The 21,336-nt window shown below is 52.9% G+C and overlaps 1 protein-coding gene across 2 annotated transcripts in view; it reads right to left on the minus strand.

Annotated features, from left to right (window-relative positions):
- The window catches only part of NTNG2 (netrin G2), a 46,064-nt gene extending 24,979 nt beyond the window's left edge, over nt 1-21,085 (minus strand). The window contains exons 1-3 of one of the 2 annotated variants that reach the window (XM_072025331.1): nt 20,810-21,085; nt 17,080-18,200; nt 667-1,310 (exon numbers count right to left, since the gene is read on the minus strand). In XM_072025331.1, coding sequence (XP_071881432.1) covers nt 667-1,310; nt 17,080-17,292 — 857 coding nt within the window. In that variant the 5' untranslated portion in view covers nt 17,293-18,200; nt 20,810-21,085. The remainder of the gene's footprint in view (nt 1-666; nt 1,311-17,079; nt 18,201-20,809) is intronic. The other variant, XM_038165071.2, reaches the window with a different exon arrangement.
- Between the last annotated feature and the right edge of the window lie 251 nt (nt 21,086-21,336).

Consider the following 21,336-nt stretch of genomic DNA (forward strand, 5'->3'; position numbering starts at 1 on the left):
GGAAATCAGCCATCTCGGCATTTTTCCACCTTACTTTGCTTTTTCGGTTGATGTCATAATGTAACATATGGCATTGTACAGAGAAATGAAAAACAAAAACCAGGAGAAACAAACCCCCTCCTGCCTTCCCTGCCCCAGATCTGTCGCTGGGTTTAGCCTCACCCCCAAACCTCTTTCATCTGAGACAGGGCTGCTCTGGGGGTACAGGGCTGAGCCAGGATGACTCATGCTGCTTGTACCACCCGTGGGATGGGGTGGAATGGGGAAAGCCTCGTTCCTCACCCCCAGATCCTCTAAACAACCCCTGAGATTTTTAGGCAGAGGCTGCCCACGTTTGCACAGCAGGGGACAGGGTGAACAGGGGACAGAGGGGAACAGGAATCTGGGAGGAAACTGAGATCTGACTGTCCATCCCTACACCACACTGGGAAGGGCATAGTCCTTTTTGGACACCCCCATGGTATCCTCAGAGGTGCCTGGACCATTCCCTGCAAGGTCCCATCTGTTTTATTACTAGTGCTGCCTGGTTTGGAAGAGAGTGACTTAGAGGAAGAAACACTGATAGTCTCATCGGTTGACATTGACCCTGATGGCTCAGTTTTCTAGCAGTAACCCTCTTCTCATCCCTCCGAGAAGAGCTACCCAAAGAAACACAGCGGCTGTTACCTGCCAGTGACTTCAATGTTGGAGACAGCGTAGAAGTACTTGTACAGGTTCTCCCTCTGCACGTAGGTGCCCCCCAGGGCTGGCCTCAGCAGCCTCATCCTCAGGTCAGTCACGGTGAAGAAGTCCTTGAGCCCTTTGGCGCTCTCCAGCCGGGTGTACAAGTTGTCCATGTTCTTGAGGTCGGGGCCAGCAAAGATGGCAAAGCGGTCCCTCACCTCGAACCGGACAGTCTTCTCCTTTTTGGATCCCACCCAGCGGGAATACTCCTCCGTGCAGAGGACCCTGTTGGCACTGGTGGTGGAGAGGTCCCGGACCCTCCGCGCTGGCATGCTGAAGGCCTCCATGCAGTCATCTGCGTAATACTGGTACGGGTGCCAAGTCCTCCCGTTGTCCAGCGACTTCTCCAGCATCATGATGGTGGGCCGGCCGTACTCGAAGGTTATCACGATGTCGTCCGTCAGCTCGATGCTCTTGTTCCAGGACAGCGTGATGTTGGCCAGCAGTGGCTCCGGGTACCGGCGCCATGTCACACTCTGCCAGTACGTGGCCAGCCCTTCGTCCTCGCTGTCGAACATGAGCTTGGGTGGGTGGGCCAGGTCGGGGTTGGAGGCATCGCACTCGTCGCTGCACAGGTACGGGTTCTCCTGGAACAACAACAATGGTCACGAGAGAAGGCAATGCCTGGGCACCGTGTGGGCCACACAGGGGTGACCGAGCTTGCAGCCAGACCCTGCTTGCCCCCGTTCCTGCTTTTGTCAAAATGTTAACTGCTTGGCTGAGCTGGAGCGTGCTGGGGGCCTGGCTCTGCATGATGCCATTTCTGAGAATGAATTTAAGACAGAAATGTGTAGCTTTGCCTTTGCCATGAGAATAGCCGAGTTGTTTCCTCCGAAAGGCCCTTTGGGAGAGGGCCCTTCAATTTGGCACAGGGGCAATTTTCATAGAAAGCGTTTTCCCTGAGACTGTCTCTGAGAAACTTCACTTTAGCTTGGCCGAGTTACAAGCCCATGGAAAGCCACATGCACGCCTGCTTGCTCACAAGAAGGGAACGGCTCAGTCCCCAGACACAGCCACACCAGGCACGTCCATGCCTCCACCGGCTCCTGACGCTGACTAGGGTGGTCAGACACCATTCCCCAGGCTCTCTGAGTGAGGCCCAGCACTGCTGGAGAGGGGAAGCCCTATTTCCCTGTGCCCTGAGCTGGGATGGGACTGGGCTGTAGGGCAGAGAGCAGAGGTTTGTGCTTGTGGTGTCTCTGCTGAACCCCCCAGGCCACTGCAGGACAATATGCTGGCCTTGAGGACAAGTGTGGCAGGCATGCTGTGGGCTGCGCCCAGTCAGCCCAATATGATAACCATTTCTGGTGACTCTTCAGCTTGATAACAGGGTTTTCTGTGCTGATAGGCACATTGCTCACGTGTGTGCATGTTAAAGTCCTTCATTACAAGCTGGGGTTTCTCCTGCCCTGCAGCCCCTGTCTGCAGGGTGGAGTGAGGCCAGGCCTGCCTCAGGAATGATGCGGGGATGTGTTATCGCAGGTGTACTTTTCAGATTTTGCCCCCTGAAAAGCCCTGCACGGCCCCACACAGCAAATCTTTGTTATATGCAAAGTGTCTCTTTGCCTCATACTGTCTCCCTACCTCCCAGAACCCAAACCCAGAGGATGGGGAAGGAGAGGGCCTGGTATGGCACCAGGCTCAGCTGGGGCCGGGCCTCTCATCACAGAGGGAGAGCCACCTGGCACCAAGGAGGTGATATGAGGAGGTGATAAAGCAGCTGGAGGGGCTTGGGGCTGATGCTTGGAGGTGAGCAGCCTGCAGGAGTGTGAGCCCTGGCCGTCCTGAGCACAGCGGGTCTGCAAGGTAAGACCGAGAGTTATTCTGTGTTCTTGTTTCTGAATGCTTTGTGCGTGGTCTGGAGCGAAGGGTGCTGTATGCAGGAGCTGTGCTGATGATGGTGTCAGAGGTTTAAACCCTGTGAGGTGCAGGGGCTGTGGCAAGCTGGCTGTGTCCTGGGGCTGGGACATTCTTGGCGCTGTGAGCAGGGGGAAGCCTGGGGAGAGGCTGCTCATGTGTCTGTAGCACTGATCCTGTGCCAGGGGCTTGCTATGACCTGCAAAGCTGATGGAAGTGCTTGTGGTCTGTTTTACGGTGCTCTGGGCAAGGCAGAGGAGGGGAGACCTGGCTCCCACAAGTGGGGACTCATGGGTGTAATGTGGGGAGTGGGGCTGTGCCTTGAATGTGGATGCTGATGTATAATGTGAGGTACTTTGGAAAATATGGGGTTTGCCATCTCCAGCTGGGCTACCAAACCCACTAGGAGGTGCCTAGGGCTGTCTCCGCTCTGCGTCTGTAAAATGGGCTTTTTGCCTCCCCATGGCTCAGAGGCGTGCTGGGTACAAGCGAGTGGAGGCCACAGCGCCGAGAAGCCTAGAAAAGCTCCTGAGGGCATAAATAATTCTGTCTTTTGAGCAGCGTTTGGGTAGCGTGCTGCAAGTAAGGCAGCTCCACGAGCAGAAACAGCGAGCAGCTGATCTGTACGTGAGCACCAGGCTGCTCTGTGAGGGATGAAGCGGTGCCTGTGGGGAGGGGGGGGGCTCCTGTAAATAAAGCGTGCCTTGCTGCATGCGTGCGCTAAGCTGCCAGGGAAAGCAGCAGAAACCAGGGGGTGAAAAGCAACAAAACTCGTACTGTTTCCAACATGAGCTCAACCTCCTGACACAGCCCCAATTGCAGTGATGTGTGGCTTTTGCCATCTCCTGTGTGTGCGGGGAGAGGAAGGGGCTGTGGCTGGAGCTGCTGTGCCCCAGTGCGGTGCGTGCACGTCCCCCTGAGCAGAGAGGGCAATGGATGGATGCTTTGCTGGGTGTTTGGTTATTTTTCACTTGCAGCTGTACCAAGTGAGTGAGGAGCATGGATGATGTGCTCAGACCTGCATGGGTGGGTCAAGTTGTGGGGTGAGGGCACCTGTCTGGTGTTCCCTTCCCAAAGGAAGATGTCCTGAGCAAGGGCAGATGCCAGCTGGGGAGCTGGGGGGGCCTCTCCTGCTGCAGCATGCTGCACTGGAGCGGGGATTAAAAAAAAATAAGGTATTGACATATTTAATATGCTCTCCTGACTCGTCACGTTCAGAGGAATTGTTTACCTCTGCTAATGAGACACAGCTTCCTGCTGGGGGATGTAGCTGCCTCTTAGCACAGCTTTACAGTGGCTGCTGATGGAAGAGGATGAAAAATCCCCATCAGCTGAAGCTATGGGGGCTTTGAGTGCATTTTCCTGTGCTGAGGCAACATATTGTGTTGCAGTATGGTTCTGCCGCAAATGCGGTCATACAAATGGCTTAATAGGACAACCCTGAAAAGGCCATCCTGGAGCTGTGTTTTCATGTCTCGTGTCTGAAGAAAGGCACAGCAGTGCGGTGTTGTGGTGTGGGGCTGGTGGGGAACCGCCTGTGGGGCAGAGCAGAAGGCTCCCCAATAAATTTGTGCTGCTGCTCAGGAGGTGAATCTCCACTGAGTATTTGCTGTGTGAGCTGTCCCCAGTGTGGCCGTGCTGACCAGGTTCCTCCTCAGGGCTAGGGATGATGCTCCTATTGCGGCTGGTTCTGGAGGCTTCCTTAATCAGCAGCTGAACTACATGAGGGAAGAGCTTTGCAACCAAGCCATAACAATAAAACGCTTCCCAAAGCAGTGGGGATGTGTGAGAGCAGCACCTGCAGCAGTAAAGGGTGGCCAGAGTGGGAGCTGGGGGAAGTTTCCCAGAAACATTGAAGGGAAGCAGCTGAGTCTGACAAATTCAAGGCCCCTCCTGGTGTCCCGTCTGCAGGGATGGATGGAGCTGGCCCAGCACCACGGCCAGGCGTGCCTCCTGCTGTGGGCTGGCAGGCTGAGAGCAGGAGGAAGCAGGGCCAAAATCCTGCCCATCTCCCATATGCCTGTTCCAGGGATCAGGGAACTGGAGGCTCGTTATCCCTGGTGGCTCCTTTATACCCAAACCTGTAAACGTGCACAGCTCAGCAAGCCCAAGGATGTCTTTAAGCACCCTGATGCTTGGAGTGGCATATGGCTTGAGATCTGCTGAGTTTTAACAGGGCAAACGTGAAAATAACCTCTAAGTGACAGCGCTGAAAGGTGGGCAAGAGCCTCAAAAGCCACCAAGTGAGTCACGTCACTACGGCTTCCTCTGCTAAAATGAAATGTTCCTTTTTGGTTTTGGCCTTATTGAAATGTCCTTCCTCCTCGGGATGCTCAATGCGTTTGCTGCCGGTGGGGTGGTTTGAAGTCAGCCGGGAGGGCAGGGGGGGAGCGGAAACAGATGGCCACTCTTTGGCTGCTCCCTTGGTCCTGGTAAGATCAGTTATAGCACTGTTGAAACAATTCCAGGTATTATTTTAGAACCTGGTTTCCTTATCCAAGCCATGTGTCCTCCAAAGAATCTGTCCAAAGTCTCAAGATATTTACGTCTTCAATCTAAAAGTCAGAATGCATTAGCCGGGGAAACTTGGTCTCAGGGAGCTTAAAATAAAACAGTTCACTTAGTCTCACGCTATTAAATCAGTCGTGAATGTCCTCATGGCAACTAAATGTTGCAGCTCTCCAGCATGCTCTTCTGGTTGCTCTTTTCTTGGGGGCGCACCAAAAAGCGTTGCAGCCTTGCTGAGCCCAAGCTCAGCCCAAATGGGCAAAGCCCTGGGGCAAGTGGTAAAATCCTAGCTGAGGACAAGTTGTCATAATAAATGCCATCACAGCAAGACTGACTGCATGGGGCAAATGTCCCCAGGGGGGTGACGTCCCTGGCAATGTCCCGTGCTGGTGTTTCCAGGTGCACCCTTGGGTTTCACCTCCTCTCGGTGCTCAGCAGAAATGCTGCACAAGGGCACTTCTGAAGGTGACAGTGGGGGTTTGGTCCTAGAAGGAGGATTTCTTGGGCAGCAAGCTCTGTCTGACAAGGCATGATGACAGGAAGCCAGGGTGTGTAGGTAAGCTGCCCCCCGATTTGCTGGGGGGAGAGGAAACAGGGAAAACAGGCGCACTAAAAGCCCAGTTTCACAAAGCCCAGCTGGTTCCTAGGGCTCTTAATGAGCGCACAAAGTTGTTTTGCTTTTTTTCCTGGCAGATAATGCCATTTTTAAGCCTCATAGCATAAAATTATATATTTTTGTAGGTGAAATTACTTGATTAATCATTAAGCTGTTGAATATTTTAAACAAACTAGACATCTGTTGTGAATGGAGAAAGCTGCACAGAAATAAAACTGCAGCCTTCAGTAGGTCCCCATGCCAAAGGAAAAGCTGGAAAGAAATTACAATCGCTAGCTGCACAATGAAGAAAAATAATAAAAATATTAGTAAGGTTCAAGAAAAATAGAAAGGTTTGAGTGATGAAAAATAAGGGGACAGTGTGAAAGTTTGTACTGCTCGGCCAAGGATGTTGACCACTGCTGTCAGAACCCCTGTGAGCTCAGCTGGTGTCTTGGCCTGGGGACCCCGTGGAGCTGTGTTGCTTCCCAAAGTCTCTGCCTGATGAGATCCTATAGCTCAGGTCAAGCTTCTGCTAGAGCCCAGGTCACCCTGGGATCGATCTGGTTTTAATCCCACTCACAAGAGGAAGAGCGGTGTCACGTCAGTTTGGAGTGGTTTCAGAAATTAGAACTTTGTTTTTAGCTGGGGTGAAGAAATGTTGGCTTTTCTGTGGGAAGATTTTTGTCCAAGGGGGAAGAAAATAAATGCATTTCTTGGGCACAAAGACCTATGTTGTTCTGCAGGTTTCTCTTCTGTCCTTCCTTCCGTAGTGTTTTCCCCAAGAACAGGCTCAGACCTTAGATGTTTCCGGGGTGTTCTGCAAGAGCTGGTGATGGTTGGGCAGCTGGGTCACCCCCTCTGCAGCTGCCACTGTTAAAAGCCCTGAGGATCCGGATCCAGCTCCCTGCAGACTTTACAAATGGGACTGCTACTTAGCAAACGGACTCACCCAGCAGCAAGGAGAATGCCTTGACCCTTGTGTGCCATCAGCAACAACCAGCCCTGACATGGCTGGGGTGCAAGCAGGAGGCAAGGGGGCTGCGGTGGGCAGGGCTGGCGTGGTGCTTCCCCTCCTCCTGCAGGCGTTTATCAGGTTTTGTGAGCAGCACGGAGTCATGCAGGGCAAAACAACCCTGCGAGGGATCAGCGTTTTGCTGGCCTTTGAGCTGGGTGATTGCTGGAGGGATTTCAATGAGGAAAGGCAGCACAAAAACCTCCCTCCGGGGAGCACTGAATGTCACCTCCACCCACCAGGTGACAATCCTCTCCCAGTGCTCGCCCTGCTCCAGACGTCTTAAGGAGCTCTCAGGTGCATCCCAAGGTCTTTCCGCTTCCTGCAGTGCACCCGCGACCCTGCCTTGGTTTTCAGCTTAAAGATTAGCTGATTAGGTTCACAAAGTCCCCGCGTTGCCTCACACAGCAACAAAGCGCTCGGGTTCGTCTCAAATTTCCATCAGACCCTGCAAAACAACTGCACTGGCAAAATCCTTGCATGCACCTGATCCCTCCTTTCCCTGCTACTCTCCCTGCAGGTGTCCTGAAGCTCCCTCCCCTGCACAGCCTGTCTGGCATTGGTAGCACTGGTGCCCGCCAGCCCTGGGGGACAGGGTCCCCGACATGCAGTGGCCCTGTGGGGCAGCAGATGGCCGGGAGCGCTGCTGGAGCAGCCCCTGTGCTCACAGCACGGCTCCTGCCAGGGAAGATTTCGGGCAGTGACGGTGACAGCACCTGCTCTGCCCCTGCCTCTCAGCATCCAGACACCCAAAGTTTTATTTTGTGGCTTCTCCCCGTGGAGCGCAGCGTTGGGTTTGTTTGCGCAGAAGGTTTCAGGATAAAACCGGAGGGGTTGTTTCAGTGCATTTGTTTTCCTGTTCTTTACGCTCAGATGAGTTCCCTGGGTTAATCCCAGGATTAGTGGCCCCGCCGCCCTGTGCTGCTCCCTGCAGCTGCCAGCCTGTGCCCAGCAGGCAGGATGCGCTCCCCGTCCCAGCCCAGGTGATGAGCGGCTCCATCCTCTGCTCTGACACAGTGAAACCTGCCTTCTGCGACACGAGTTGTCACCACGCTGTGATATGAGTGGATCAGGAGACTTTTATGGTTTTTCTCTCAATATCTGTTCCAGGAAGCAACTCCGTTTCCTGACCAGAGTCGCGTTTACACGGGAGAACCGGTGGGCTTGTCCTAAAGCCATCGCTGAGCATTTTAGCTCTTGTTGTTCTTGACCCCATGGGTCAACTGCTCTGTCTGGATTTATGAAAAGACAAGGTGATTTTATGATCAAAACTAACATTTGTGGGTAATTAAATCTCATGCTTCAGGGGCATAAACCATAACCTGCCAGTGGCCAGGATGGGACTCCCAGAGAACTGGAAATAGTTGCTGACAATTAATTTTCACTCTCTTCGTGGGGGCTGGGAGGGATCAGAGGGGTGAAACAACCGTAATTAATTTACAGCGATTATTTCCAACAGCTGGCAAGTGGCATAACTCAGCGGCGGAGATGGCTGGGAGCACGGAAATAATTGAGCAGAAATACCTCTGGAGCGAAACGCCAGCCGGGTCTCTGCTTGTGCAGGGCGAAGGTCTGCGCCTCCCTCGGCTGCGGGAGCAGCGGTGGCTGAGCCCAATGCCCCGGGAGCTGGAGGTGGCCCCAGCAGAGATGGGGTTTCTCAGCTCCCTGTAGGCTGCAAAGTGCCCTGCACTGTGTCCTGGTGCTCAGGATCACCGTCCCCAGCTGGGGTGGACATGGCACTGGCTGTGAAATAGAAGGGAGGCTGTGGTTTGGTGTCTGTCCCTGCCATGGGTGGGTTTTTAGGGGTAGGGGGCTATGAGAGGTTTCTCCTGGCCAACTCCTGGTCCAGCTGAGAAGCTGGAGGGTCCCTTGGTCTTGGACGGACCCTGCTCGTGTGTCTGCAACAACGTGGCCAGAAATCAGGCAGATGGATGGAGAGGGAGCTGCAAAGCTGGGGGAGCTGGGAGGGATGCAGGGAGCTGCAGGGTGCGTGATGGAGCCACTTAGAGCTGCCCGAGTTCCTCTTGCACTGGTTACCCCATCCCTGGTGCCTACGTGGGTTTTTGCTGTGATGTGAGGCTGTGAATCAAATCCGGCAAACATTTTAGAAGTATTTGCCTGTGCTGTTTTGGGATTCTTGGTGTGTTGGCAGGGAGGGGTCCCTGGGTGGGGCCACGTTTGCTGCAAAATTGGGCTGTGGGGATGCTGGGGGTGCTCTAGATGTAAAACGCGCCTTTTCAGAATGAAACCCTAATAGCTTTCTTTAAGATGTGTTTTTCTGTTTCTCCTAAATGCCACTTGGTGAAGTTACGTATATATTGGATAATCCAGATGCCTGGGAGCTTGGGAACACTCTCAGCAAAGCCCTCATCCTTGCACCCTGCGGGTGTGCCCCGAGCTGGGCACAGAGCCCTGCGCATCGCTTCCCTCTCCGTGCTGACCCTCTGAAGAGATGCTTTTAAGTGGCCCGTGCGTGTAGGCAGATTCTGGCAAGGCGTCTGTGATTAAGTGGTGGATTATTTAGCAGCTTCACCTCTGCAGGGGAAGGCTGGCTCCGTTTTGGAGGCAGGGAGCTCTAGGGAACGGAGCCTTGCAGGGATGGGGAGCGGTGCGTGGGCTCGCGGGGATGTTTGCTCGCTCCTGTGCCCTTCCCTCGCTGCCTCCCTTCCCCCAGCCATCTGCAAGGGGCTCTTATTAGGGCAGAGAAAGCAAAAGGGGAGAAGAACGTCCTCACTAACAAGCTGTTTCCTGTTTATTAGCAGGTAAAGGCAGAGCTGGGATGAATTATTAATAGGGTGGAAATGGGGTCCCTCCACAGATCTGTTGCTAATTCTGGCTCAGCCGAATGTCACTCTTTCTCCCCCCTCCATCCCGCAGTGGTTTGGGGGATTGATTGCTCTCTCCCTTTCTTTCTATTCCTCCCGGATCGGAGGTTGTCTGAGCGCAAGGTCACCCCTCTTCACGGGGCGTTAGGACACGCTCTGCCTGCCTGCTGGATTCAGGATACCGTGAGTCAGCAGAACACGCACCGCTGGCTTCGCCGCACGGCTCTTAGTAAGCGCATGCCGGTACGCACTCAGCAAGACATTTCGCTTTTCTTTTTGCCTCTTTCCTTTGGCCTGAAGCAGATACTCATTCACTGAACAGCACGCTGCTCGTTCAAGGCTCTCACGCTCCCTTGGGCCCATCTCTCTGCAAGAGAGGAGATGCAACCTGTGCTTTGCTGGCTGCTGTTCCCCTTCCCCCTCTCCAGTCTGTTTCTGAATTCGAGAAGCATCTTGTGAATATTTCACCACATTTCGCTCAGTGCTGTGCCCTTCTCCAGGCGTAGCTGCTCCTGTTGCTCCACCAGCCATGGTGAAATGTCTGAGTGGCTGGGTTGGGGGGTACCAATGCAACATCCCATCTCCTGGTGGGGAAACTGAGGCAGGCAGGGGCTTAAGGAGCAGGTTTTGGCTTTGCCAGGAGCTTTTGAAAGTCCCAGGTCCCTGCAGTTGAGCACCAGAGTAGTGGCTCCTTGACCTGATCTTGATGTAAGGGTCAAGGAAACCTCAGCTCTTGCCCCATCACGCACAAGCACTGATCCCAGTCACCTCCCCATCCTCCCAACACAGCTGGCACGGCTCAGGCACAGACAAAATGGTCCCAAAAGACCTGTGACATGACAAACTTTAAGCACCAGGCTGAAATCAGCCCAGCCTAAGGGTGACCTCCCCCAGCATGGCACTGGCAGGGCTGCCTTCAGAGCAATGCTGACATTTCCAAAGCCCCAGGGTGGCCGGGCAGCACAGGGTGCCTTGGAGCAGCAGCCCAGCCTCTGCTGTGGGATCACCCTCGCCCAAAAATGTGTGTGCTGACCATCTGGGGGCGATGCGAGGGTTAAGCACCACGTGGAAAATTCCACTCCTAAGCAGATAATCTTGTCTGCGCTGGGCACATCCATGCATCGTGCGCAGCCTGGCCTGCCATGTAATAATTTTTGAGCAGCTCCTTCGTTCGGAACTGGTAATTCCCCAATGAGCTGCTGTAACCCCAACCCCTCTCTCTGCTGCCTGGCCTCACCTCCGTGCCCGCCCTGCCATCGGGGTGGGGCTGTGCTATGCCACTGCTCCTTTTGCCAGTTTGCAGATTAAGGGGTGACCTCGAGGCTGGGATCAGCCAGCAGGATCAGGAGCTGATGAAGCAGGCGCCCCTCAGCCAGCAAATATGGGCACACGTTCAGGGACACCGAGGTTTAATCCCACTGACTGCTTTTTAGCTCGCCTCCAAACCTGGATGTTCTGTACCCAAGACTTGCAAGCTTTGCTCTTCCCGGGGCACTTCCCTAAAGCTCGTCCACAAATTAAGCTGCCTGGATCCTGCCCCATCCCTCCTCTGCCAGATTCAGCCCCGTGTCTCGCTACAGAACAGCATCTGCGTGCAGACACAGCCCCTACCAGGAGCAGCGCAGCAGCAGCGACCTGTTTGCTGGACTCGGAGTGCATTATTGATTCAGGACGATGAAAATGCTTAGGAAGTAGGAAAAGTGTCCTGCTCTCTAAAAGCTTGAGCGCCTTGCAAGCTCAATACATGCAGCCTTTGCAGAGAGGCTTGCTATGCTGCTATTAATATTTTATTCTCTAAGAGAGGCCCAGATAGTTTGAATGGGGGAGGGCAGGACTTGGTGCTGTAGGGGGGGAGAAGTGAGTAGAACAGAGGCACTGCTGCAGCCCTCAAATGTGGGTGCAGATCCCCCCAGAGCCTTTATAGGAGGAGGACAGCTTGGTGGTGAACACTCCTGCACCCCCCCCATCTCCTGTTAGGGACCCCTGCATCCTTTACTCTGCTTTTGCTGTTGCATGCGCTTCTGGAAACCAGACCGTGGTAGAAGAGCAGTCCTTCCCACCAAGTGTCAGGGCCTGAAGGAGATCCTATCCATGCTACAGAATACAATACAGACTAAAAATGAATAAAAAGGACTTTCCTGAATCTCTGAGCTTCAAAAGTTGCTCATGGCAAACTGCTGTGCGTGGAGCTGGTGGATGAGTGAGGGCCACAGATGCTGGAGGAGCTGCTCCCCAGCAAGCCTTTGGAGTCACTGCTCTGTTTTTTTCCACCTGGATGCAGTCCCCGCTGAAGAGCAAAGCTTTTCGTAAGAGCAGTTTATTCTTTCTCATCTCTTTCAAGGTGGGGGTAAACTTTCTGTTCACTGTACCAATTAAATCTACTTGACAGCTTGATTTCTGTTGCTGAGCCTTTTCCATCAGCGAGTTGAAGTGATTCTTGTTAGGAGAGCAATATCCCACTTTGCAACAAGATGAATCCCGAACTGGGCATTTAAGGAAATTGCCACGGACTGCGAGTGGAAATCCCGTTTGCTCAGCACTCTCTAATTTAAAACTGAGCTGTATTCTCTCATTTTCTGTAAAGCCTCTGCTTTTATAACGCCGAGATCCTGCTGCACTAGAGTAGCCTCTGTGGTAGGAGAGTGGTGGTGTGCAATTTGCTGAGCAGCTGATAACATGCAAGGGTCTGGCCCCAAGGGCAGGGAGCCACTGGTCTTGACTTCAGACTGTTCTCTGCAGCAGCCCTGGAGCTGAGAAGAGATCAAACTGGGGAACATATCCAAAAGACCCCAGCCCTGTTCCCCCATGCTGGAAAGCAATGCTGCAAGGGATGCAGTCGGTGAATTGGGAAACCTTCATCCTGGTGGAAATGGCATCAAGTTGGCTTTTCCAGGCACTCCTCAAAGGACAGAGGAGGCTTTTCCAGGTGTCATTTCTGTTCTGGAGGGCTGATGGGGAGAGCAGGGCTGTTAGCGCTTCACAGATGTGGAAAGAAAGATGAGGTTTTCTGCCCCTGACTGAGTTCTCAGAGCCATTTTGACAGCTAAGAGTGGGCTTCTTGTGCTGCTGAATGTTGGCACAAGGGTCAAGTAATTGTCCCCAGTGCCATGTAGCTCCTGCCAGGAGGGGCAACGGGGAGCTCTGGCACCCAGCCCCCTGCTATGGCCAAGGCTGGGGTTGCAGTCAACTGTGGGTGCTGCTGATTCGTTCAGGGAGGGAGAACATCCCCTCTTATTGGAAAGGACTTGACTCGTGTACGGGCTCTGCTCAGCCCAAAGGGTGGCCTCGAGTCTCGGGGTGGTTGCAAGGCTGAGGACCACTCACACTTTGCCCCCCAGGCTGGGGAAGGGCCGTGGATCTTGTCACTGCCTGGGGTACCAGCAGGGATGAACCCGTCCTTTAACCACCAGCTCAGGCTGCATCTTTACAAATGCCTTTGGAAGAGCATCTGTGAAGCAATTCCACTTTTCTTCTTTAAGAACTTTGACTTTGTTTTTAATCACCCCCAGACCCACAGTCATCTGTTTGTACCTAAACAAGGGTGTGAGGATGCTGCCAGGTGCTGAGTATGTGACACAGGCTAAGAGCCTAGGGAAAAGGACTTCTGTGCCTAAAAGTTTGTCTGCTTTTTCCTATGCTAGCAGCTGGTCTCAGAAGAGAAATAGCTCTTTAGCACAAGCCTTATAAACCCATGCCATTCAGAAAGTTTAGCTAAGAATTAAACTAAACATCAAATTTGGCTGAATGCGTAATGAATAAATAAAACCTTTTCCTTTCATGTACCCGTGCCAAAATCAACAAGCTCTATTAGCTGATGAAACAATGCTGACGCTAAATAAAAATACCCCTGACCCATCAATATGGGCTAAGAGCTCGGCCCTGCATCAAAGAGCGCTGTCTGAAGAAGAAATACTGTCTCGACACCTCTGGAAAAAAAAGCTCCGATCTCGAGGGTTGTAGGCAGCTCTCGCCAGGGTGTTGAGGAGCAGCAGAACCACCGTGGTGGCAGCCAGCTCCCGACACCTCTGCTCATTCCCCTCACCTTTGCTGTAACGATTTGGAAACCCAGTGAGCCGCCAGCCCCTTTGGAACAGGGAACGGGGCCGTGATGTTTGCTCGCTCCCCGTCACCTGTACATAAACTGCCCACAAAACCTGTGGGTTATTTTTTTATCAGGTGTGCGAAGTGCCAAAGCTTGAAGGTGAAATTCTCCAAGGCTGGTATCAAAGAGGTGTTTCAGCAATGGGGAACAGCTCAGTGCTGGGGCTGGGCCACCTTCCTGCACCCCCTGCGTGCCTGGGGCTCCTGGCTGGGCCCCTCTGGCCAGCACCTCCCATTTGAAATCTGGTTTGAAATTTGTGTTTTGCTGCTTTATGCCCTGATCTGGGTCTTTGAAGTTTTCCCCCTCCCCTCAGCAGCCTTGGTTAAAAGCCCCGTTCCCTATTGTTCCCTGTTAGTCTCCGGTCGCGCCTTCAGATCGTTCAGGCTTTTATTTGCTCATCCATCTGTCTTCCTGCTCCCACCGCTCCCCCCTGCCCTGCCAGAAGGGAAAGCACAATTCATTTTTCAGGTAACCCTGCCAGAAGGGCACTGACATGGATAGGAGACAGCTCAAGAGCTGTGGGGGGAAAAAAAAAGTAAAAACTTGGGACTTTAATAGGCAGCAAAACGCTGCACAGCCAGAACGGAGCAGCCAGATGTGACTAGAAATTGCTGTAAAACTGAGAAAAGCCAATCCTCCCAATAATTCCTGCAATCCCCCAGGCGCCTCCTTCTGCAGAACTCTGAGGGCTGCTGTGAGTTGGTAAAACTGTAGTTTGTGAGTGATCCTTTGGGCTGTGCAAAGCCTCCCGTGCACGGGCACAGCCTGGAAGGTCAGAGCCTCGCAGGAGATGCTCGCAGGGTCCTGGCCCTGCTGCTGGTGCCCGAGCAGGGCTCTGCACCTTCATCCAGGGGTGCTGTGTGCAGGAGCACAGCTCAAATCCAGCACCCAGGGATGTTTGTGTGTCTGTAACTTCGATTTCAGTTGTCTGAGCAGCGCAGGCGTCCCGCCGGGCTGTGCTTAATTCTTAGTAATGTTAGCTTAACTTCATGGGCAGTACCCTGCTGTTTTGAAAGACACCTAAGAAAGCAATATAGCCACCGTAAGAACCTCTCTGTTGGGAAGCTGGGCTCGTTTGAGATGAAAACAATTAAAAACCTGAAGAGAAAGGGTAAGGGGACAGGGAAAGGCATCGGGGCGGGCTGGCAGCGAAGGGCTCGGGTGGGAACCGCTGACCCCACGGGCAGCCCCAGCAGGGCTGTGCAAGCTGCGACCTTCCCCTCGCAGCGAGGACCAGGCTCTGAGGTCGCAATGATCGGCGGGCAGCAGCATTGATTTTTGTCCAGCGCTTCCCCTGCGCAGGGCTAGCACAAGTCCGCTCACATCCGCTGCCTGCCTCTCTGCATGTCAATAGGTGTCAAGTCACCACCCAGGGCCCGTGATGGAGAGGCCGCTTCTTGCTGATTCCGCCTTACACCGACCGTAAGGGGATGCTCAGCACTAAGTGGCCGCGTGCCCTTCTCCGTGACAAGGGCCCTGAGTATGTGCCTTGACGGCCTCCACGCGCACAAGTCCCGAGGCACGGGTTTCACCCCGTCTCCTGCTCTGTGCGCTAAATGCTGGTGGGCTCATCAGTGCTGGAGTTCATCGGCTTCATTTTAGAAACTCTGATCCTCTGGAGAGGGCAGCACTGGTGTGAGATGTGGGAGACGAGGCAATAAATAAGGTGGGATTTCATAAACCTATCCGAAAAAAAATATGAAGAATAACGTGTGGTGTAGTGCTTCTGTTCTGAGCTCGTGTCTCTGCCAGGGACTTTATCAGGGATTTTGCTGGGGATGACTGCTGCTGTGCTGCCAGACAAAGGCTGGGCTGGGCGTGCTCCCGCCGGGGTCAGGCAGGGACAGGAAGGCAAATCCATGTTCTGCATTTGTGCAACGCTCATTCAGGGATGTACGCGGTGTTTGCAAGTGTTACAGCACATGGCAGGCGTACGCTACGGGGAAACGCTGCTGGTGCCCAGAATAGAAAGATTTTAGCTCAGTATTGACTGAAGCAAGAGATGCGGAGAGCTGATTCCTGTTGGTGTCTTTTACTTCCTCAGAGGGCAGTGGAGCCGGAGCCCAGCGCACCGTCAGCCAGGGAGCATTTGCAAATAGCAGCCGTGAATTTAGGAGAATGCAATCTGCTGTTCACCTTCTAATCCTTCTGCAGCCAGCCAGATAAATGGGAATCCAGAGCGCCTTATCAATAGTTAACTCTTTTATTTGCAGCCTTTGGCTCGATCTTTTCTTTCGAATGATCTTTTAAAGGGAAAAGCTGCTGCGTATCTGGAATTAGTGAAAACAACTCTGGCTCTAATGAGCCCTCCCGGTAGGCTGGAGAGAATGGGGTAAATAGTGGTGTCATGTCGTGATGGTCTCAAATGCTTGAAGTCTTTTGATGCATCAAAGGAGTGTTTATTCTCTTGAATTTTCAAGAAAAGCCCCAAGCTGCTTAGGCCCAGGTTGTTTTCCAGGTGGGAAACTGAGGCATGGGGTACCCAAGCCTGGTTAAAGCTGGCAACAGAATTTGGGACTCCTTTCTCTCTTTTGCTGACTTAAATAAGAAAACCTATTCGTGTTGCAGCTAGTAGGGTGGCGTACTTTAGAAGTTGCTCCTTGCTCGGTGCTCTCCCTGCTGGAAGCCCCATCAGCAGGGGCTGCCTTTGTCGCTGTGCCCTGTGCCACTGCCACGGGGCAGAGGATGCTGCAGCCATGCTGGGTTGCTCTCTGCTTTGACCCCTGAACTCTTTTTAACAACATAAAGCCTTGTGAATTATAAATCAAATGCTCCTGCTGAGCTTTGTGGTGCACGGAATGAAATGCAATGATTAATATTTAAGGGAAAATAAGTTAAAGATTTTAACTACAAGGGCAAGTGTCTGTCCACAAGGTCTTCTCACGCTGAGACCAGAAGGAAGGGAGAGCTGCGTTTTCAGGGACTTTGGGGAAAGTTGTAGTGTTTGACCAGCCGACCCTGAGCTCTCCCTGGCCTCTGCTGTCCTGACCCCCGCTCATACACCGAGACAAGGTGCCCGCCTCTGGCACAGCCCTGGTGTGGGCAATACCAGCAGGGAAGTCCCTGGCCTCCGCAGCCTTTTGGTGTGGGACTGGTGAGCCCACCACGCATTTCAGCAGGCGGGTGTGTGTGCTCAGAGCAGCTCGGGCTGCTGCTGCTGGCAGCTGAGCTTCTGAAACTCAGACCAGGAACAGTTCTTGTCTTTCTGCTCCTCGCCCACCCCTCGGTGCACTACCCCATCCCTGCTCACGGGCCCCCACCCCTCGCGCAGCACCAAGATGAGCAGAGAACTTTTCCCATCTCCCAGATTTGGAGACTGGGGGCTCAAGGTGGCAGCCAGCATTGCCACCCTGAGTGGAAATATTCCTCCAGCAGCACCTCAGCAGGACGCTGTGCCTGGCCACCTACAAGCAGAGCCTCTTAGAGCGCATCGAACAAGGAAGGAAATACTTACATGGGTGCAGAACCGCTCTGGAGGGTCCCCGCAGGTGATTCCTGCCGGATCCACTCTCACTGTCACATAATCCTTCATCCGCATGGCCTTGGGCTGACAAGCGTAAAACTCCCATGACGGGCCATCGTCTGTGGTCACCCAGGACTTGCAAATGTCATACTGTCCCATGGCCAAGGGGAGACGGTGCAGAAGGAGGGCGAGCAGGTACAGCATGGCAGCTGCGGCCGAGTGCGGGATCCCGGGGCAGGGGCAGTGCCAAGAGTCCTGAGGAAGGCAGCTACTGGGCTAGGGGGTGCTCTCAGGATCAGCATGGAAACTCCTCATCTAAAGATGATCCAGTCCAAGGAGATCAAGGCGAGGACAGGAACGATCCCACTTTGTATGCCGTGCTCAGGCACAGAATGTTTCTCTCGGCGCAGAAGCCAACTTTGCAAATTACTTGATTCGGAAAGTTTTGGCTGGAATTGCTGTTCAGTGGTCAAAAGTCTTCCTTAACCTCATTTTTTCTGCTTTTATTGTACGAAAGGGCTTCCAAATCAGCATGAAAATATCTAGAGGTGACTCCAGTCAATCAATAGAAAGATCAAGTTCTGAGTTGCTGATGAAATTTGATAGCAGTAAATTGGAGAGGCTGGGAGATGGTGCTGGATCAGGTTTTCCTCAACCTTCTTGTCTGCTGCAGATGCGCCACTGGGTAAAGTGCCTTAACCTGGGGTCTGCTTGAAATAATTATTGGGGCTTTTGAACATTAGTGAGATAGCTACAGCATCTGGTCGTCAGCACGGCGCTGACAGGAGAGGCTCTGTGGGGCTAACCTCCCCTTCTCCCAGACGGTGATGGCATCGGTGTTCCTGTGTCGGGGGGCGGCATCTGCAGGGGTCTGAGCAAGCTGCTGGGCGCTCAGCGCAGCGGTGGGAGCAGTGCTGGCCTCGCTGCTTCTCCCTCTGCTCCTTGCAGCTGTGGTGGGGAGCTGGTGTACGCGTACGGAGGTTTGTCTGACTGTGCCTTTTGGCAACGGAGCATCGAGTTCCCAAGCCTTCAGCTCCAAGTCATGCTGCTACCTGAGGTCTCGTTTCTCTTGCATGATCAGGGCAAAGGGAGAGTTCATTAGCAGGCTGCACCTGCAACAAATTGAAAGACAAATTAGCTGGGGGAAAAGGAGGTGCAGTTGGAGCAACAAGACCTGTAAGAACATGGGTCCCCTGGGAAATACAGCCCTCGGCCGGGCTTCCCAAGACACAAGCCAGTTTTTTGTAAAAGGGAGATATACAACTTTAATAAAAAGAAATCCATAGTAAGATGCTTATGGCTCTTCTGCTGTTTGGGAGATTGGAAGGAGCGCTGCCCCATTTAAGGTATCTGATTTTAACAGCAGCTGGACAACAATAGCTCTAATGGGTCTTCAAATAATATCAAGGAGTAGCTGTAGGTCATTAGAAGATGGAGAATATGCAGACAGACCAGGGACAGACAGATAAATTGAATGTCTTAAAAAGATAAGCGAATAAATAAGACAGCTGGGGAGACAGATACATTGTCCAGCATCTCCACATATGATTTATCTGAACAATAACATTTAATAAAAAACAATTTAAAGTTCTAATAACGTTTAAGGTTCACCTAATACAAAGAGCAATGACCTTCCCAGTATTCATTTCAGGTTAAAACAACAATTCTGCAATTTTGTTGTCTTTCCAATAGAGCTATAAAAATCTTAAGTAATTACAAAACAAAATGACAAAGAACTGAAAAGAGAGAGTCAAACCCTCTCTCAGCATTAGATCCCGGGGAGAAATCTCATAAGAGGAGGTGGGAGGCATGCATCCAGAACAGAAATTCAGCTCTGGCTAATTCTCTTTCTATTGGATTCCCCAACTTTTCTCCCAGAATTTGGAGATGCCTGCCTCAACAGCATGCTCAGTATTTGCTTTCTCATAAAGCTCAGTTACTAAAGCTCAGAAACACCAGGTTAACAGACGCATTGATCCATGTTTGGGGGATTCATATTGCTGTGCTGCCATCTCCCTTCCTCCCCCCCACCCTTTTTTAGTTGAAAGATTTCTGATTGAGATGAATGAGTTCAGAAAAGAGAAGCTATCTCTCATGCTTCATCGCTAGCTCTCAAAGAAGAGCCTATTATAGCTGCGTTGGACCCGAATAAACTCCCAAAGAATAGGCTGGCTGCTATTTTTACATTATGAGTAAATGTAGTAAAAATAATAAAACGGTGTGACACAGTGTTTATAAGTCCCGCTGACATCAGAGCTGTCTTTTCAGTTATAATAAGTCAGTTCCTAATTATTACACCAAACTGGTCACAGCCAAGTGCCTAATAACATCAGAGCGCGTGAGACTTCAGCGTTGTGTATAAAACAAGCAGGAGTTTTAATGAGGACTCCAGTGCTGTTAAGTTTATGGATCTATTTTCATAGCTGTAAAACCATATCTTGCGCTTGAGTGGCTGTCAGGGAAGAACCCGGGAAGAAAGGATCTATAATATCTATTAGTTTCTTGTTATGCTTGCTAAATGTTGCGGATTCCCAGGGAAATAATTTGCCTGGGAATTTACAGTCAGTCAATCAAACAGGCGTGCTGGCTCCCTGGGAAGTCTGCGGTGCAACACTTGAACGTTACAGTCCCTTTGCAGAAATAGTAGCACGACGTGGCTCTGAAATAAGTCAGCACACCACCAACGGGGGAGAGACTTCCTGAGCTGAAGGTTTTGCCCTGCTCGGTTTGGTCTGATCCTCGCAAAATAAATCTTCACCTGATATTATTAAGGAACTGCAGTTCATGGGAACAAATAGAATTAATGCTCTTTGTTGTCTTTGAAGAGTACACAGCAATCGCAAGGGACTGATAGCCAGGGTATTAAAACCACAAAATTAGATTGTATCTTCACTTAGCTGGTTCTTTTTTTTTTTTAATTATTATTGGATTAACACCCAATTGAACACAAGAGACAACACAGCAACAACTGAGCTGCCCTGCAATTAAGGACAAAGTAAACTCAGTGAAGGAGTTTTTGATCTCAGAAGTTGCCTTAGAAATCAACCCGAGCCACTCTTCTCCCCGTGGGGACGGAGCGTGAGAGTTTTTGTCCCTTCTTTTCCTCGCTCGTCAGCCCCTTCCCCAAACAGCGGAGTTGGGGAATGCCCGCTCTGCAAGCGCTGCGAGGGGAGGTTGGACTGCACGAACGGCGTCGCAAAGCTCCGAGGAGCAGCCCCGTGCTCCCAGCAGAAAGACCTGTAAGTCTCCGAGCTCGGAGTCTCAGCCCCGTAAGTCTCCGACCCGTAAATCTCAGCCCCGTCAATCCGCTCCCACCGCCCCGCTCTCCGGAACGCCTTCGTGCCTCGGCTCAAACCCTTTCCCCACCTCGCCCGGGGTTTCTTTTTCACCCTAAAGCACTCCGAGAGCATTCAAGGACTAGGTTAAAAGTAAAAAGAGGGGGGGAAAGAACCCCAAAAGGCGAGCCTCCCCGGCTCCGCATCACTTATTGGCAAAGTCCGAAGGGGAGCGATGCCTCCCCGCAGCTGGAGGGTCGCGCTGCCACCGCCCCGCCAGGGGGGCAGCGGCTCGGGGGGGACGTTTTGGGGTCAGCAGCGGCTCGGGGAGGGAGGGAGGACACGGCTTTGGGGTCGGCAGCACCCCCATCTCCCGGCGGCAGGTTGGGGAGCCCCCGGGTCCCCGCACCCCAACTTCCCCGGGGCTCGGCGCTGCGCATCCTTACCGGGGGGGAGCTCTGCGGTGGGGGGGGGGCTCCCGGCGGAGCCGCCAACTTCGGGGCCGGGGGGGCCCCCCCGGAGGGCAGCCGGAGCCCTGCTCGATGCCCGGCTCCCTTCTCAAGTTAGCGCCGAGGCTGCGGTCCCGTTTGAATCCCCAGCGGAGCTTTTATCCCCGTGCCTGATCCGGGCTGCGTAACTTCCTCTGTGCAGCTTTAGCACACCCCATCCCAGCGGCGGGCAATGTGCTTCTTAAAGGTGCAGGGAGGAAATGCGAGCGGCGGGGGAGGGAGGGAGGGAGGCGAGGAAAGCGCCCGAGGAAGAGGAGGCTGCGGGCGGGGAGGCTCCGGCCCCAGCCCCGGCCCCGGCGAGGCTGCGGGGTCCGCCCCGTCCGAGCCGCGGCCAGGCTCGGCCACCCCCCTTCGGTTGTTTTATTTCCCCCGAGTGTTTTCGCGTGTTTATTGAATTCTTTACCAATCGTGCCGTTTATATTTTATTTTATTTTTCATGAAATGATGATGGGATCGCGTTCGCT

Source organism: Anas platyrhynchos, chromosome 18 (assembly GCF_047663525.1).
Source record: "Anas platyrhynchos isolate ZD024472 breed Pekin duck chromosome 18, IASCAAS_PekinDuck_T2T, whole genome shotgun sequence".
Lineage (NCBI taxonomy): Eukaryota > Metazoa > Chordata > Aves > Anseriformes > Anatidae > Anas > Anas platyrhynchos.